Source organism: Bufo gargarizans, chromosome 2 (genome assembly GCF_014858855.1).
Source record: "Bufo gargarizans isolate SCDJY-AF-19 chromosome 2, ASM1485885v1, whole genome shotgun sequence".
NCBI classification, from domain to species: Eukaryota; Metazoa; Chordata; class Amphibia; order Anura; family Bufonidae; genus Bufo; species Bufo gargarizans.
Window position 1 is genome coordinate 723,826,574 of NC_058081.1, and position 19,556 is coordinate 723,846,129.

Sequence of the window (19,556 nt, forward strand, 5' to 3'; positions counted from 1 at the left end):
AAGAGGAATACGACATCTGAAGCCCATGTCCAGGATCCGTCTGTGTGGGGTGGCTCTTGATGCACTAACTCCAGCCTCAGTCCACTCCTTGTAGAAGTCCCCAACACTTTTGAATGGCCTTTTCCTGACAATCTTCTCCAGGCTGCGGTCATCCCTGCTGCTTGTGCACCTTTTTCTTCCACACTTGTGCCTTACACATAACATTTTATTAATGTGCTTTGATACAGCACTTTGGGAACATCCAACTTATTTTGCAATTACCTTTTGAGGCTTTCCCTTCTTATGGAGGTTTCAATGATGGTTTTCTGCACAACTGTCAGGTCAGCAGTCTTTCCCATGAATGTGATTCCTACTGAACCAGACTGAGAGACAATGTAAAGGCTCAGGAACCCTCTGCAGGTGTTATGCATTAATTAGCTGACTAGAGTGTGACACTTTGAGCCTGGAATATTGAACCTTTTCACAATATTCTAACTTTCTGATTCATAATCATCCAAACTATGACAAATAAAGGATTGAAATATCTCGCTTTGCCTGTAATGAGTCTATCTCATATATTAGTTTCATTACTGAAATAAATGAACTTTTGCACAATATTCTAATTTTTTGAGTTTCACCTGTATATGCCATAAGGACAGGAGGTATCTTGATGAGACGCCTCATTTACATGGTTATATAACACTCGTATTGGTCGGTATCAGCAGAAGTCCGGAGAAGCTGCACTTTTAGTTTTCCATGAAATTCATCTGGCCCATGTCTTCTCTGAAGGCCTTCTCAAAGACAGCCTGGAAAGAGCCACAACATTTTTGTTTGAAATCCTGACCAATGAAGACGTAGAGAATGGGGTTAATGCAACAATTAAAAAGCATCAGACATAAACTAATTTTTATTCCAGCTATATAGACATTGATGTTTATATGTGGAATTATAGTCAAAAAGTCAAACAAGTAATAAGGGAACCAACAAATGAAGAAAGCGATGACCACGGCTACGATGATCTTAAAAGGCCTGGAAGATTTGATGATGCTTTTATCTTTGATGCGCAAGATAAGGATTGTGTAAGATGAGACCATAACAATGAACGGAAGAAGGAAGAGAAAGAGAAACCTTGCAATAGGTCTCCAGTTATAAAGGCCATCCAATACACCTAAGTAAATTAAATTAATTATTTGTGAAGAAATAGAAAAAATCCAAATGACCAGGACAACAATCAGAGCCAATCTTCTGGTCCGGTGATTGTGACACCAAACCGGGAATATGACACAGATACAGTGGTCTACACTGATGACTGCGAGCTGGAAGATACTGACCACCATATTGAGATAGATTACAAATATGGTGATCATGGTCAAGGAATTACTAAGTAGCCCGTCATTCAGAAATACTAAGTCTACAATAATGAAAGCAAGAAACAGTGCAAATATAAAATCAGCTATCGCCAGGTTGAGGAACCAGATCACATTGACGGTCTTCTCCATCCTGAAGAGGCAGAACCAGATGACCAGACCATTTCCTATGGTTCCCAGTAAGGAAACCAAACACAAGACCACAAAATAGTAATCATAAGGGTTATATGACGAGGTGTCAATGTAATTATAGTCTCCACAGCTGTTATTGTTTGAGGAGTTACAAATGGTCCCATTCATCATCAGTGCAGGTCCAGTTCCAGTATATGATATAAATCTGAAAAGAAAGAAAATGTGTTACAAAACTTGTAATATTAACCCTTTAGAGACCAAGGTTATTTTGGAATTACTGCACTCAGGATATTTTTAGTTTTCTGTCACCAAATATAGAGAGCCATAAGCCCATAACCTTTTTATTTTCTGTTGATACGGCCATATGACGGCTGGTATTTTTATGGGATGAGTTGTATTTTTCAGTGACACCTTTTTTGTTCACAGTGCGTTCAGGAAGTCTTCAGACCCTTTCACTTTTTCCACATTTTATTATGTTGCTCCTTGTGCTAAGATAAAAAAATATATATGAGTTCCCCGCCATCCGTCTGCAAAACACAATTTAGAAATGTTTGCTAATTTATTTAAAAGGAAGAACTTAAATTTGGCCTGGACATAAGTATTCAGACCCTTTACAAAGAACATTTCCTATTCTTGTCTGTTTTGTGGACAAGGACAGACATTGTTATAATGGATCCGCAAAAGAAAACGGATGTAACACAGACATCATATGATGTCATCCGTTTTTTGGGGGATCCATGTTTTGGCGACCACACGGTCGTGTTCTTGAGCCCTTATACGGGATTTGAAAAGACACAACCCTGTCTATGTAAGGTCTCACAGCTGACAATTCATATCAGAACAAAAACCAAGCCATGAGGAGGAAAGAACTGCCTGTAGAGCTCAGAGACAGGATTGTGCGGAGGCTCAGATCTGGAGAAGGGGACAAAACATTTCTGCTGCACTGAGAGTTCCCCAGAGCACAGTGGCCTCCTGAATTCTGAAATGGGAGAAGTTTGGAACAACCAGAATTCTTCCTAGAACTGCCACCCCCCCCATCCCCCAGGTTATCCGGTAGACGGGCATTGGTAAGAGAAGTGACCAATAACCCAAAGCTCACTCTGGCTGAGCTTCAAAAATCCTTCCTCCAGAAGGTCAGCCATTACTGCAACACTACATCAATCTGGACTTTATATGGCACATACATGACACATTCATACACTCACTCACCACATACATGGACGCACTCACCACATACATGGACGCAGTTATACTCGCACTCACCATAAACATGGATCCACTCATATAAGCACTTAACACATACATGGACGAACTCATGTTTGGAACAACCAAAACTCAGGTCAGCCATCACTGCAGAACTCCGCCAATCTGAACTTTACATGGCACATACATAACACACTCATACTCACACCCACCATAAACATCGGTGCACTTGTATATGCATTTACCATATACTGTACATGGACGAAATCATGCACGCGCTCACTCACCACATACATGCACACACTCACCATAAGCATGAATAATCTCATATATGCACTCACTACATATATGGACGCACTCATGCACACACTTACCACATACATGGACATAAATGCATGCACTCACCACATACATGGACGCGCTCATGCACACAGTCACCACATACATGGTGGCACTCCTATACGCACTCATCCCATACATGCACGCACTCACCACATACATGGATTAACTCATACATGCACTAACCACATACATGGACGCACTCACACATGAACTTACCACATACATCAACTTACTCATGCACGCACTTCCCACATACATGGACGCACTCATGCACGCACTTCCCACCTACATGGGCGCTCTCATGCACGCACTCGTCATATACATGGAAACACTCACCAGACATGGACACACTCATTTTATACATGGACACACTCCTACACACACTCACCATATACATGGACGCTCTTGCCACATACATGGACACACTTATATACACGCGCTCACCACCATACCGTACAGTAGTCTCAGTACAGTTTTGGGGCACATTTGTGACTAAAATGTTTTTTGTTTTTTTTTTGCTGTCCACCATGTGGTTTCAATAACATGTTCCCTTCATCATTGAGGTCATGAGGATATAATGATACAGTTTTGTGGTTTTTTTTAACAGTTTTATAAAATGAAACCATTACATAAGGATTTTTTTTTCTTTTTATTGCGTACATTTTTGTTAATAAATGTTAATAACCCCTTAATGAAGTTGCGAGGGAATCTATGGAGCGGGCTCAGTGGGCCAGTGGTCCTATCAGCAGTGGCGCTCAGATTCAGACATGACATCCCCTCCCCCCCAGTCTGCACAGTGCATTGTATATGTAAGGGAGGAAACGGCAGGTACAGACATCAACATCACTGCAACGTCAAGGCCGGATTTACAACATCTCTATAAGAAGATAATTATTATGACCACCGTGACCGAAACCCCCAGACCCCGTCACAGTCATTGGTGTCCATCATGTGATGGATGAGACACTGTTGTTATTTTTCTTTTTCTGTTCCTGGAAAGGAAACAAAAACCCATAAATGACAGTGCAGATTTGAACCAAGGTAATGTGTGGTGCTGTGGCCTGGGAGCAGCTGAGCAGAGAATGGGAGTTGTAGTGGTTCTAGCTGTAACAGCTATTCCTGTAAATCTCAGTGGCAGTCTTCACACCAATGTTCCCTAGGGCTGGCAGTGATAGGAATGAGCACCTTTTCTTGCCTTGGGGCACACCCTAATGCTGGGGCTCCTGTCTGATGGTAGTCGCGGTGCCCTTGATGTTATGAGTGTGGTGCGGGTGCAAGGAGGGAGATGTACTGTAGTTGCTGCTGCCAGCAAATGGTGCTAGAGTCAGTGACCAGGCCAGTTGTATAAAATATGTCTCTATTTACTAAATTGCAAAATGGGAGTTGTAGTACATCCAATGGTATAAAAAAAAAACTGTCTCAAATTTATAGTGCAAATCTTCCTTGATAGCAATGTATGGATATAAACAATGAAGGGGGTTGTAGTACTCCTTCCCTCTGTCTTTCCGAAGCCTCTCTCTCTCTCTCTGTAGAATCCAAGGCTGACAACAAGGTTATTGTCAAACATGTTCCTCTCACTGCAGTAAAGTCTCCATCAGCCTTAAACAGCAAACACCTTACTGACTGACCCCAGTGCTCTGCTGTGGAGATTCTGAGCCTTCTAGTTCTATCCTTTTCTACTGTAAAGTAGAGATTAGAGTTGAGCGGACACCTGGATGTTCGGGTTCGGCAGGTTCGGCCAAACTTTAAAAAAATGTTCGGGTTCGGGACCCGAACTTGACCCCGAACCCGAACCGCATTGAAGTCAAAGGGGAACCGAACTTTTGGCCACAAAAATGGCTCTAAAATAGCCCTGGAAAGAGCTAGAGGGCTGCAAAAGGCAGCAAAATGTGCTTAAGAGCATGGCAAATGCTCTGCAAACAAATGTGGATAGGGAAATGAATTAAAATGACATAAAAGACCTTAAAAAAAATAAAAATTAGGAATGATCTAGGAAGAAGAGGTTGAGAAGGCGGTGAATGGGTGGATGTGGCGGTGTAGGCTCACGTGGCGGTCTTGGTGGAAGCGGCGGCGAAGGAGGAATAGGTAGCCAACACAGATGTGTGTTATTTTGCATTTTTACATAGGGGTATCCCCCAAAATATTGGGACATATAAAAAAATATAAGGAATAAGTGCACTTGAGTACAAGGATGGATGGTTGAGGCTGTTAGAACTGTATATTCTGCACAAGGTACAGACAAGTCTTGTGGGATCCAGGCCTGGTTCATTTTAATGAACAGGAGCTTGTCCACGTTGGCTGTGGACAGGCGGCTGCGTCTGTCTGTAATGATGCCCCCTGCTGTGCTGAATACACGTTCAGAGAGTACACTGGCTGCAGGGCAGGTCAGCACCTCCAAGGCATACAGGGCAAGCTCTGGCCATGTGGACAATTTGGAGACCCAGAAGTTGAATGGGGCAGAACCATCAGTCAGTACGTGTCGTCGTGTGCACAGGTACTGTTCCACCATGTTGGTCAAATGCTGCCTCCTGCTAACACGCTCCATATCAGCAGTTGGGGCCGGTTGTTGCGGCGAGGTGACAAAGCTTTTATACATGTCGGCCATACTAACCCTGCCTTCTGAGGTGCTGGCACTGACACAGCTGCGTTGGCGACCTCTTCCTCCTCCCCTGCCTTCGCCTTATGCTTCCACTTGTCCCCCGCGTCAGTCGGGAATGCTCTCAGGAGCGCGTCTACCAGCGTGCGCCTGTAGTCGCGCATCTTCCGATCACGCTCCAGTGAGAGAATTAAGTACGGCACATTGTCTTTGTAACGGGGATCCAGCAGGGTGGCCACCCAGTAGTCAGCACACGTTAAAATGTGGGCAACTCTGCAGTCGTTGCGCAGGCACTGCAGCATGTAGTCGCTCATGTGTGCCAGGCTGCCAAGAGGTAAGGACCAGCTGTCCTCTGTGGGAGGCGTATCGTCTGCGTCCTCCGTATCCCCCCAGCCACACACCAGTGATGGGCACGAGCTGCGTTGGGTACCACCCCGCTGGGAACATGCTTCATCCTCCTCCTCATCTTCCTCATCCTCCTCCTCCTCGTCCTCCAGTAGTGGGCCCTGGCTGGCCAAATTTGTACCTGGCCTCTGCTGTTGCAAAAAACCTCCCTCTGAGGCACTTCTAAAAGACTGGCCTGAAAGTGTTAGAGATGACCCCTCTTCCTCCTCCTCGTCCTGGGCCACATCCTCTTCCATCATCGCCCTAAGTGTTTTCTCAAGGAGACATAGAAGTGGTATTGTATCGCTGATAACGGCGTCATCGCCACTGGCCATGTTGGTGGAGTACTCGAAACAGCGCAACAGGGCACACAGGTCTCGCATGGAGGCCCAGTCATTGGTGGTGAAGTGGTGCTGTTCCGCAGTGCAACTCACCCCTGCGTGCTGCAGCTGAAACTCCACTATGGCCTGCTGCTGCTCGCACAGTCTCTCCAGCATGTGCAAGGTGGATTTCCACCTGGTGGGCACGTCGCATATGAGGCGGTGAGCGGGAAGGCCGAAGTTACGCTGTAGCGCAGACAGGCGAGCAGCAGCAGGATGTGAACGCCGGAAGCGCGAACAGACGGCCCGCACTTTATGCAGCAGCTCAGACGTCTCGGGGTAGTTGTGAATTAATTTCTGCACCACCAAATTCAGCACATGCGCCAGGCAAGGGATGTGCGTCAAACTGGCTAGTGCCAGAGCTGCAACGAGATTTCGCCCATTATCGCACACCACCAGGCCGGGCTTGAGGCTCACTGGCAGCAACCACTCATTGGTCTGTTGTTCTATACCCCGCCACAACTCCTGCGCGGTGTAGGGCCTGTCACCCAAACACATCAGTTTCAGAATGGCCTGCTGACGTTTACCCCGGGCTGTGCTGAAGTTGGTGGTGAAGGTCTGTCGCTGACCGGATGAGGAGGTGGTAGAAGAGGAGGAGGAAGCTGAGTAGGAGGAGGAGGCAACAGGAGGCAAAGAATGATGCCCTGCGATCCTTGGCGGAGGAAGGACGTGCGCCAAACAGCTCTCCACCTGGGGCCCAGCCGCCACTACATTTACCTAGTGTGCAGTTAGGGAGATATAGCGTCCCTGGCCGTGCTTACTGGTCCACGTATCTGTGGTTAGGTGGACCTTGCCACAGATGGCGTTGCGCAGTGCACACTTCATTTTATCCGATACTTGGTTGTGCAGGGAAGGCACGGCTCTCCTGGAGAAGTAGTGGCGGCTGGGAACGACGTACTGTGGGACAGCAAGCGACATGAGCTGTTTGAAGCTGTCCGTCTCCACCAGCCTGAATGACAGCATTTCAAAGGCCAGTAGTTTAGAAATGCTGGCATTCAGTATCAGAGATCGAGGGTGGCTAGGTGAGAATTTACGCTTTCTCTCCAAGGTTTGGGAGATGGAGAGCTGAACGCTTCCGTGTGACATAGTGGAGATGCTTGGTGACCCAGGTGGTGGTGTTGGTGGCACATCCTCTGTTTGCTGGGTGGCAGGTGCCAACGTTCCTCCAGAGGCGGAGGAAGAGGCAGAGGAAGCAGCAGAAGAGGGAGCAGGAGGGACCTGAGCCCTTTCTTGGTTTTGAAGGTGCTTACTCCACTGCAGCCCGTGTCTCGCATGAAGATGCCTGGTCATGCAGGTTGTGCTAAGGTTCAGAACGTTAATGCCTCGCTTCAGGTTTTGATTGCACAGCGTGCAAACCACTCGTGTCTTGTCGTCAGCACATTGTCTGAAGAACTGCCACGCAGGGAACTCCTTGGAGCTGGCTTTGGTGTGCTCGGTCCCTTGCTGCGGTGGGCAGTAGCAGGCGTACTGTCTAGAGGACGACCGCTCCGCTTTTGCACCCTGCTCCCTCTTCTGCTGTGCTGGTGGCTCTGTGCGACCACCGCCTCTTCCTCCGAACTACATAGGTCACTCGCATGACCTTGATTCCATGTGGGGTCGAGGACCTCATCGTCCTCCACATCATCTTCCACCCAGTCTTCACCCCTGCCTTCCTTGTCGGTCTGCACACTTTCGAAAGCCCCAGCAGTTGGCACCTGTGTTTCGTCATCATCCGAGACGTGCTGCGATGGTCCTCCCATGTACTCATCTTGAACGATAAGTGTTTGGGCATCGGTGCACTCAATCTCTTCCACTTCTGGGGCAGGTCTAGGTGGATGGCCCTGGGAAACCCTGCTAACAGAGCCATCAAAAAGCAGAAGAGACTGCTGCATGACTTAGGGCTCAGACTGCTTGGCTGATTTGCAAGGGGGTAAGGTGAAAGACTGATGGACATCGGCTGCAGGTGCCAACTGTGGTCTTTCAGCAGGAGACTGGGTGGGAGACAATGTGAAGGAACTGGATCCACTGTCAGCAACCCAATATACTATCGCCTGTACTTGTTCAGGCCTCACCATTCGTAGAGCAGCATTAGGCCCGACCAAATACCGCTGCAGGTTTTGTCGCCTGCTCGCACCTGAGGAAGGTGTTTCACTTGTGCGTGTAGCTGGCACAGATCGACCACGTCCTCTCCCTGCAACAGGAGCTCCACCAGCAGCACCACGACCTGGGCCACGTCCCTTATTTGACTCTCTCCTCATATTTCTCGAATTTAGAATCTTGCCCTAAATGGGTGTTTAATTAATAGTAGAATAGAACGACAGTATGTAAAGGGTGTATCTCACATGGCCTGAACCAGACTAGGTCTCAATTAAAGATTTGTTTGCCCAAAATGGCTGTATTTCAAATACCTGAATCAAACCCCTGTATGTATAGGGGGGTATCTCACACGGCCTGAACCAGTGTAGGCCTGAATTCAATATTGGTGCACCAAATGGCGGTATTTCAAATGCCTGAATCAAACCCCTGTATGTAGAGGGTGTATCTCACACGGCCTTAACCAGTGTAGGCCTGAATTAAAGATTTCTTTGCCCAAAATGGCTGTATTTCAAATGGCTGTATTTCAAATGCCTGAATCAAACCCCTGTATGTAGAGGGTGTATCTCACAGGGTCTGAACCAGTGTAGGCCTGAATTCAATATTTGTGCACCAAATGGCGGTATTTCAAATACCTGACTCAAACACCTGTATGTAAAGGGTGTATCTCACACGGCCTGAATCAGTGTAGGCCTGAATTCAATACTGGTGCACCAAATGGCGGCATTTCAAATCTCTGAATCTAACCCAAATGTATTAAGGGTGTATCTCACAATGACATCTGCATCAAAGGCTGCCAACAATTTTTTTTTTTGCCCAAACGAGTGTTTGTTTAACAACTGAATTTGACAGCAGTATATAAGCCTGTAATTTCACACGTGCTGATGCTGCTAGGCCTGAAAATAGTGTTTTTTGTGAAAAAGTGTGTTTTTGTAAAACTCCAGAAAATGATGGGTGTATTTCTAGCTTAAATTGCACACTGACTAATCCAGATGTTGTAGATTGCCAAAAAAAAGGGTGATTTGCAATGTCCCAAAAGCTCAGATGCAGGGCTGGTGCACTGAGCTTGCATAAAATGGCCGCCGCCGCCGCCCACCTAACTAACAGAATTATAAAAGTTGTTTTTTTTTGCTCAATGAGCACAGGGCAGGGTAAAACGATTGTGCCCGGCACCCACACAACTATTTCTCTGTAGATCGCTGAGTTAGATTCTCTCCTATGCTCTCCCTGAAATCACAAGTCCAGCAGCAACCTCTCCCTACACTTGTAACAGCAGAGTGACGTACAGCGCTACGTGACTCCAGCTTATATAGAGCCTGGGTCACATGCTGCTCTGGCCAATCACAGCCATGCCATTAGTAGGCATGGCTGTGATGGCTTCTAAGGTCAGACAGTTAACTGCTTGTTGATTGGCTGCTCTGCAGCCTTTCAAAAAGCGCCGAACACCGAACCCGAACTTTTACTGAAATGTTCGGGTTCGGGTCCGGGGTCCAAAAATCCTAAAGTTCAGTACGAACCCGAACTTTACAGTTCGGGTTCGCTCAACCCTAGTAGAGATGTTTTACTTGAACAGGTTTCTTAGAGATAGTGATTCTCTTGGTCTCAGGTCTAGTTTCCTACAGAGTGTGCATATGTAGCTGGTCTCTCTTCAGCTAATACTAGACTGAACTAGGGGAGGATCTAGGTCCATCTCTTAGCCTCTGTAGGAAGGCGCAGGGGTCCGTCATTGACGGAAGGTACGTGTCACCGAGGTTCCTGGCCTCAGTGAGATAAGAATCAGTAATTTTGTGTGTCAGCGGCAGCTAGTGCTCGCTGACACTGTTTTACTTAGTGTGGCTGTAAAGCCAATCTGGGAGCCGCCAAAGAGCAGGGTAGGTGGCTGTTCCCCACGTCCAGGCCAGGTTTTGGGCTGGGGTTTAAATGCCCAGCCAGCAGCTCAGCTGGGTGTGGAATGAACCTCCAGGTGATAGTGGAGCTCTGTGTTTTGTGAGCTGAGGAGTTCTGCCATACTGCAAGGCTTAAATCTGCATGAGGGCGTGTCCTGACTATGGTGGAGTGAACACGCGTCTCTGAGAGCTCCTGTCCTGAGAGTGCTTTAGCAGGCATTCCTAGCCCACCAGCATCTGAATTTCAAGCTCCGATGGTTCGGACGAGAAGGGGTTCGTCAGCCGGTTCCGTCAGTACCCCCACGGACGTGAGGCACAAAGATATCCAGCAGTTTTTTGCTCTGGGACAGAAGGTAACGGGCCGCGACTCAGGCGCAACGGTTCTCCCACAAGCAGCACGCGACCTTAACATTGCTGCACCCCCGTACAAACCCTTGCTAACCCCGAAGCCTGCTGAGAAAGCTGGGGCCACCCGTCATAATATGATCCAATCCCAGTCGCCTGTCACGAATCAGAAGAGGGACTCACCTCACTCGGCCCATGCTGTGAATGGCGGAGACGCGCGAACGGCGCCATCTTGCCAGGCCACACGAGACTCCATGCCGCTGGCTCAAGCCGCACTGACCCTGCAGCCGCAAGCCTCATCCCAGCCTACCAATACGACAGAGGTAGACGATCCGTCTTGGGACTGGAGAGCTCATGTTCGGCAGTTGCCGACCAGGCAAGAGATGGAACAATTTATTGTACGCCTGGAATCCTCCTATAAGCAAGAGCTCCATACCCTGTCTACCAGTTTACAGTTGGTTGAGGAGAGGGTGGATGATGTTTCCTCCCACCAGGCTGAATTTTCCTCCCGTTTGGACACGCTAGAGGATAAAGGCTTACAAAGAGATCAACATATCAGTCAGCTGTATCGGTTACACGAAGATGTAGAAAATCGTAGTAGGCGTAACAATATCAGGCTGCAGGGCCTACCTGAATCTATCCCTACAGCGGACCTTATTCATACCCTACAAGATCTTTTTAAGATGATACTGAACAGGCCGGTCTCCGATGATCTGGAAATAGACAGAGCGCATAGGACACTTGGCCCTCCAAATCCGGATCCTGCTAGACCCAGGGATGTGATATGTCGCCTACACTACTACTCCATTAAGGAAGAGATCATGCGCAAGGCGCGCAACACGGCTACGATCGAATTCCGGGGAGTCCATATTTCCTTGCTACAAGATCTGGCTCGCTCTACCCTGCAACAAAGAAGAGCTCTTCGCCCCCTGCTAGAGTGCCTCCGTGAAAGGGACATTCCCTATATGTGGGGTTATCCGTTCCAGCTGGTGGTCAGAAAGGGTGGCAAACGTTGTGAACTGCGGGACCCATCTGAGTTGGCTGATTTTCTGGCAGCGCTAGGTCTCCCTGATATCGAGTTACCCGAGTGGAATATCACTCCTCCGATCCCATCGAGATTCTCAGTTTGGAAATCTACCTCGCCGGGACGCAATAAGGGGTCGGATAATAGGAGACTGCCTTCTTGAACACTCCTCTCACTTATAATATGAAGTACATGTAGTATCTCTTTACTTAGCTCTTGTCTGAAAGGTTTATATTGCATGTGGTCTAGGCCTTGTGAGACAGATCACTCTATTTGATCTAATGACATGGTTTCCTTTTCTTGGAGGGGACGAAACCATTTTATTAGGCTTCTCTACCTTACTGTTTAGTCTCCTGATGCAGGGTCACATGTTTGTTTATTGAAGGTTAGCCTTTTCACAGGTCGCCCTTTTTCGCCCGTCATTTTTTCCTGGGCGCTCATATGTCAAACGGTGGTTACACATACTCTCTGACAGGTCTCCACACCTGCTATTGGAAGACAGTCCCCTGTTAACGTTATTCGTTACCCACCTCAGTTCCGAGGTTATACTGATACCTTTGGGTGTCCTCCCTAATTTGGGGTTGACGTCTCTTTTTCTTTTCTTTTGCGGTCTTGTCTTGTTCTCCTACTCCCTTTTCGTTTAGTCTTCTACGTCTTCTGTGGTTTTTGGTCACTTGCGTTCCTGTGCGATTTTTGTTGTCTTGTCCTCCCCATCTTGTGTTTCCCTCATCCCTATACCTATCCCTGACCCTGTCAGGGTCACACTTCGTAGTCTGGTTATGGTGCCGCCAGTGAATCGGCGTGCTGAGATCAAACTGGTCTCGCTGAATGTTAGGGGTTTCAATATTCCTGATAAAAGAGCTAAGATCCTTGCGGGGTTGCAGAAAGAAAACGCTCAGATCTTACTTCTCCAGGAAACACCTTTTAAAACACATCATGTTCCAAACTTTAGATCCATGACGTATACCACATGGTTTCACAGTACAAATCCAGAAACTAAAGCAAAAGGTGTCTCAATAGCTTTGCATAAAAACTTACCCTGCTCTATTTTAGATTCTAGATCCTGCAGCAAGGGACGATACGTCTTTGTCAAGTTGGTCATACATGGGAGAGTGTACACCGTAGGTAACATATACCTTCCAAATTCGGGTCAAGGTAAGTCATTTGCAGCTATCATGTCGAAGTTGGAACCTTTAACTTGCCCCTGAATCCGTCGTTAGACACTTCCCTTGGGAGATATTTGGTTCCAAACTCGTCTCTCTCTAGGGTCCGCTCTGTCTTGCAGAACAATAGGTTGGTAGATGTATGGAGGGTATTAAATCCGACAAGTCGAGATTACACTTACTACTCCCCGGCCCATAACTCTTATAGTAGGATTGACTTATTTGCTATCTCTCATTATGCATTATCTTACCACCCTAGGGCTGACATTGGCTCGGTGTTATGGTTGGATCATGCCCCTGTTTCCCTTACTCTGGCTTTACCTGACTTAGTGGCCAAAGAATGGACGTGGCGGCTTAATGCACAGTTACTGAAGGACATGGTTTGTAGGCAAGCAATAGAGAAGTCCATTTCGGACTTCATGGACACCCATGCTACTGATTCCACAGCCCCTCTTATGCAGTGGGAGGCGCTCAAATGTGTCTTACGGGGGGTGTTTATTCAGCACGGCTCGAGATTGAAAAAGGAGAGGGAGGCACGTATTAGGAGCTTGTCTGAGGAATTACTTCGCCTAGAATCCCTTCATAAGGGTTCTCTTACCCCTGCCTTGTTGACTGAACTGACCTCGGCGAGGGACAAACTAAGGGAAGAGATTAATAAGAAGCATGCTAATGCCAGGGAAAGATACCAGGGCTTCCTGTTCGAAAATGCCAATAAGTGTGGGTCGGCCCTAGCTAAACTCCTCCATCCTAGATTGACTCGATCTTATATTCCTGAGATTAAAGATTCACAGGGTAAGACCTTACATCACCCTCTCCACATAGCTGAAGCCTTTAGAGAGTATTACGCGTCACTGTACAATATCAGAGGCCAATTTGCGGACATGCGGCCCTCTGACTTAGATAACCGCATTTCATCTTACTTAAATAAGACGGCCCTGCCCGCAATTTCGCCAGACCAGCGGGCCGACTTAGACCAATCCCTTTCTGAAGCTGAAGTGAGACTGGTGGTCAAGTCTCTTAAGGGCCATTAGAGCCCGGGGCCGGACGGGTTTACTGGCGTTTTCTATAAGAAATTCCTTGATCTGCTTAGTCCCTTGATGACAAAAATGTTCAATAGCATCTCTCCTACTTGTCCCTTTCCCAAACAATCCCTGGAGGCCCATATTGTTGTTATACCTAAGCCTAATAAGGACAACACAATATGTGGTAACTATAGGCCGATATCACTGAAAAACTGTGACATTAAAATTTACTCAAAGATTCTGGCAAATAGGCTGCGGCTGATTTTACCGCAATGTATCAGCCTGGATCAGGTTGGGTTTGTCCCGGGCAGAGAAGCTAGAGACAATACCATTCGCACTATCACGCTGATCCATCATGTGCAAGAAAGACAAATTCCCGTTGGCCTGATGTCTGTGGATGCCGAGAAGGCGTTTGACAGGGTCCACTGGCGATTTTTGTTAGCTTCCTTGCATCATCTTGGTTTGGGGGGCAGATTCATAGAATACGTTTCAGCTTTATACACCCACCCCACTGCCAGGGTTAGAATTAACGGTATCCTAGCGCCTCCTTTCGAGATCCGTAATGGAACACGCCAGGGGTGCCCATTATCCCCTCTCCTATATGTGTTGCAAATGGAACATCTTAATCCGGACATTAAGGGTATCTCCATCAAGAACAAACAGCAGAAATTGGCGCTATACGCTGACGATTTGTTCCTATACGTGTCGACTCCCCACATCTCTATTCCATCTCTACACCGTGAGTTTGATAGATTCGGACATCTGAGTAATTTCAAGGTGAATCTTTCAAAAACGGAGCTACTAAACATTTCTCTGGCCGCTGCGGATGTAAATTCCCTCCGGGATAATTTTTCCTTTAAATGGAAAGAGAAAAGTCTGGTGTACTTAGGCGTCCAGATCCCTGCGCAGCTACATTTGCTCTTTCCACTTAACTATTTGCCACTGCAGAAGAGGACTCTGGAGGATATGCAGAAGTACTCCCTGAAAAACCTATCTTGGTTCGGCCGTATGTCCGCCTTTAAGATGGACATCCTGCCGAGGTTTCTCTACCTTTTTCAAACTGTCCCAGTATATGCGCCGAGGTCATACTTCCAAGTGTTACAAAAAGGACTGAATAAGTTTATATGGCAGGCAAGCAAACTCAGATTACTAAGGCAGGTCCTGACTAAGCAAAAGTCCTTAGGTGGTTTTTGCCTCCCAGATTTGTCAATCTATCATAGTGCTTCGGTGCTCACCAGATTAAGGGACTGGCTTCATAAAGACTCTCTGAAATTGTGGGTGGGTTTGGAACAGGCTTTGTCTCCTCTGTCCCTTCAGGCACTACCCTGGATTGAGATAGATAAACGACCAGCCTCTGAGGAGTGGCCATATTTGGTGAGGCATGCCCTGTCTATTTGGGACCATTGGATTTCCACGTCAAGGGTGTCAGCTAGACCCGGTCCCATGACCACGTTGCATAGTAACCCGGCATTTACACCGGGCCTTAGGCCCTCCGCTTTTCTCATTAAAACTACAGGGGATGGTCTTCTGAGAGTTAAAGATGTGATCACCTCTGGGCAACTTTCCTCCATTGAGAGTCTTCGACAGACTGTAGCTTTCTCACAGGTTTCATGGCTGGGGTACGCTCAAGTCAGGTCATTCTTGGGTCTTATGTTCTCTGGTGAAGGGATAGATCAGTTGACAGACTTTGACAAGCTCTACCTGGCCTCCACGGATGGACGTGGTACAATATCATCCATGTATCAGGCTTTGCTACGAATCCAAAATGGGGAGAGAGCCCCATTCTTTGCAAAATGGGAGAGAGATCTGCAAATCACCTTCTCAGTGGATGAAGTAGAGAAGTTGTGTACACTCTCCCATGGGATGTCAATGGTGGCTCAAGTTAAGGAAAAGAATTATAAAATTGTCTCTAGGTGGTACTATTGTCCTACTAAGCTGCATCAGATGTTTCCGTCGGTTCCTGATCACTGTTGGCGGTGCGAACGGGAGAAAGGCTCCATGTTGCACATTTGGTGTGAGTGTCAATTGATAAAGCCTTTCTGGGAGGAGGTTTTAAAGATATATACTAGTTATTCGAATCAGTCTATACCTAACACTCCTCAAATGACGTTGCTGTCACTCTTTCCGGGGTCTATCTCACAAGTCAAAAAAGGGGCATTGCGTCTTTTCCTAGCCGCGGCACGTATGATGATCCCAAGGCACTGGAAAACCACTACCCCCCCACACTGACTGAGTGGGCCAAGGAACTGAAGCACATTCTTAGGATGGAAGAATAGATAGCAGATAGTCAAGAAAGGGGTAGGTTATTTCAGAACAGATACAACTCTCTGACTTTCTCACTGATAATCACTTGGGGATAAAGCAATCCTCAGTGTGAGAGGAAGAGTGAGGCCCCAGGGAACAGACCTGCAGAGGGCCCGTGTGGTTCCAGCCAGGAGGGCTGGGGGGCAACATGGCTGAGGAAGCCTGAGTTTGTGGGGACCCAGTGACACCTGAAGAAGAGAGGGATCGCACGGTCAGAGTCAAGATGACTGCTGGACCATATCCCCCGAAGGTATTCCGCTGCTTCCACCAGGAGGACTGGTGGGTTGCACTGGTCACAGCTACAAGGCTATTTGACTGAAGCCGAATACCACAGTGTGAACAGTGACCTAGAGGTGAGTTAGGGAGACCTCTCTATAGTGAATGCCGAGTCGGGCAAGGGTTTGTTGGTTTGCGTTGATGTAACACATTATGAGGTGAGGCTGCAACTTCATTGTGCTGAGTGACGCCAAACTTGGAAGTGTGATGTGCGGTGTCACAAATAAAGCCCCGTTTGAGCTGGAAAACCCCCTGTTTGATGAGAAGTCTGTCATTGCTGACCCCTGAGAGAGAGCGATCTCTTACATATGGTGGAGGATGCGTGCATGTCGATGCTAAAAGGCAAAGTGTTGCTAGAGGCGATGGCATGACAAAAGAGCATGTGCTGCTGAAGGTTGAAGGGCCGGAAGCCCAATGTCTGGATAAAGCTGCTGTTGCAAATCTGGACACTTTTGCTGTGTTGCAAGGAAATCTTGCGGTGATTTAAAGGGCCGGAAGCCCAAGTGAAAGAGACTGACCTGTGGAGAAAACATATTTTTTTTTGGTCACTATGAAATCCTATGTGGAAGTTGCTGCGGCCTGGTGGAGCCTATGAGGTGCAACAAAGTATTGCTGGGAGTGGTGCCAACTGGAGGACTGTGCAATGGAGGATCATTGGATCAGGAGTGTGTGACAAAGTGTGTGAAAGATCCTGCAAATTGGTGATAGGGGGAATCCCACTGGGGGTCATTCTACATTCCCGCCAACAAGTGTCTTGGGTTATGCCAGAGATACTGAACCTCCTGGATAGGGGGCCAGAGAGAGATACCACGATGTCTCTGACCTTTGTAACGGTCTATGGCTCTGTACAGTGGAAGCTCTTGAAAAGTGAGACCCTGAAGGCAGAATTTGTGCTGGGCAGAGACTTCCCTTTTTTGGCAATTGTGGAATGGAGAAAGTGCTTCAAATTGTGCAGATGGATAATTTGAGGAGAAGTCTTCAGCAGAGTGTGTGACTCATCGGCCAGAGAAAGAAGACTGGATTCAAGGCCAAGGCGTTTCCCGTGGAAACCACTGCATTGAGGAGCCTGTATGTGATCGTGCAACCAGGAACCAAGGGCTGGAGGTTCCCAACATCCAGGAGAAGTATGATCACTGCAGTGGAGATGTTCCTATGGCCCCGGGGAGTGCTAAACCCATGATGTCTGTGGGTAAGAGCATTCCTGTTATTGTGTGTGTGATGGAAAGCAAGGCCCTGGAGGTTGGGCACGATGCTGACCAGTGCCCTACTACCTCAGAAGCCATGAACTGTGGTGAGCGCCGGCGCCAGTCACTATGTGCCGAGACGGGAGATGTTGAGACACCGGGACTAGAGACTGCGCTGAAAATGTGCGACATTGTGGCGAATAGAAGTCCAGTCCAAGCGTTGTTGGACACAGGGAGCCAGGTGAGCCTGGTACATGCCAGCTTGGTAGCTGGGGACTATGTGTTGGACAAACAAGTGAGTGTGATGGACATACATGGGGATAGCAAGGACTATCCTGTGGCTCTCACTGAGTGTGAGACTCCAGTAGGAACTGGGACTTATGAATTTGGTGTTGTAAAAAGGATCATGCATGACGTAATGTTGGGCTGTGATTTCCCCTTGTTCTGGGAGTTGTGGGGAAGAGGAGACATTTCTGCAGCAAGTGACGAAACTCCTGCAGAACCTGTGTAAGGATATGGGGCAAGGGACCTTAAATGTATTACTCTGCTATGTTGTGAATTGTATAATTACTGCAACATCTTTGGTTAGTAGATGTCAGCAAAGGATAAGATGATAAAAGTCTACATTGGAGCTGCCTACCAGAGGAATACTAATAACCTATTTAGTTTGCAAAGTTGGAAAACAGCTGATTTATGGGCTGTTTTGGACCCTTACAAGTGTGTTAGCAAACTGAATATGCAGGTTTGACACTGCACTTAGCAAATAACTTATTGCATCACACTCTCCCTGTGTAAGGGGAGGAGGTTCCTGTAGAAGCAGGAAGTGAGCAGACGGAGGCCGTGCTTGGTGCTGCTGGAAATCAGAAGAAATCATCTCTGCTGAATCTGGAAAGGATTGGACCGGCTCACGGTGGAGACTGTCGATAGCACAAAGGGGAGGTTTGCAGCGACGACCCCATGAGTGTCATGTCTGTAGGATCCAGTTCTGGAGTGGACCAGGAAAAAGCACCAAGAACCTGCTCAAGGAACTGTAAGTGCGGCTTTGCTGCGTCACATTACACCACACTGTTGAAGTGGCATTTGGACATACAATAACGCTCCAAGTTCTGTTACATTCCGGTGTACGGGCTGCAAGCTAATGCATAGCCCTAAGTAATTAATATGCTGACCTCCCCTTCGTGCTATCGACAGTCTCCACCGTGAGCCGGTCCAATCCTTTCCAGATTAAGCAGAGATGATTTCTTCTGATTTCCAGCAGCACCAAGCACAGCCTCCATCTGCTCACTTCCTGCTTCTACAGGAACCTCCTCCCCTTACACAGGGAGAGTGAGATGCAATAAGTAATTTGCTAAGTGCAGTGTCGTTTTTCTTTACTTAGCTGCTTTTTTCTTGCCATAATACAAATTCTAACAGTCTATTCAGTAGGACTATCAGCTGTGTATCCACCTGACTTCTCCACAACGCAACTGATGGTCCCAACCCCATTTATAAGGCAAGAAATCCCACTTATTAAACCTGACAGGGCACACCTGTGAAGTGAAAACCATTTCAGGTGACTACCTCTTGAAGCTCATCAAGAGAATGCCAAGAGTGTGCAAAGCAGTAATCAAAGCAAAAGGTGGCTACTTTGAAGAACCTAGAATATGACATATTTTCAGTTGTTTCACACTTTTTTGTTATGTATATAATTCCACATGTGTTAATTCATAGTTTTGATGCCTTCAGTGTGAATCTACAATTTTCATAGTCATGAAAATAAAGAAAACTCTTTGAATGAGAAGGTGTGTCCAAACTTTTGGTCTGTACTGTATATGTTTTTTAGACTTGAAAAAGGGGTCCGCAGAACCCCGAAACGCGTTGTCACGATAACAATAAAAAAACTATTGGTTTGTAAAA

The 19,556-nt window shown here is 47.2% G+C and overlaps 1 protein-coding gene across 1 annotated transcript; it reads right to left on the reverse strand.

Annotated features, from left to right (window-relative positions):
- Positions 1 to 725: 725 nt before the first annotated feature.
- Positions 726 to 10,884, reverse strand: LOC122926372 (C3a anaphylatoxin chemotactic receptor-like). Its single transcript, XM_044277746.1, has 2 exons — positions 10,871 to 10,884; positions 726 to 1,683 (listed from the first exon to the last, which is right to left on the reverse strand). The coding sequence occupies exons 1-2, from the start codon at positions 10,882 to 10,884 to the stop codon at positions 726 to 728; spliced, it is 972 nt and encodes a 323-aa protein (XP_044133681.1).
- Between the last annotated feature and the right edge of the window lie 8,672 nt (positions 10,885 to 19,556).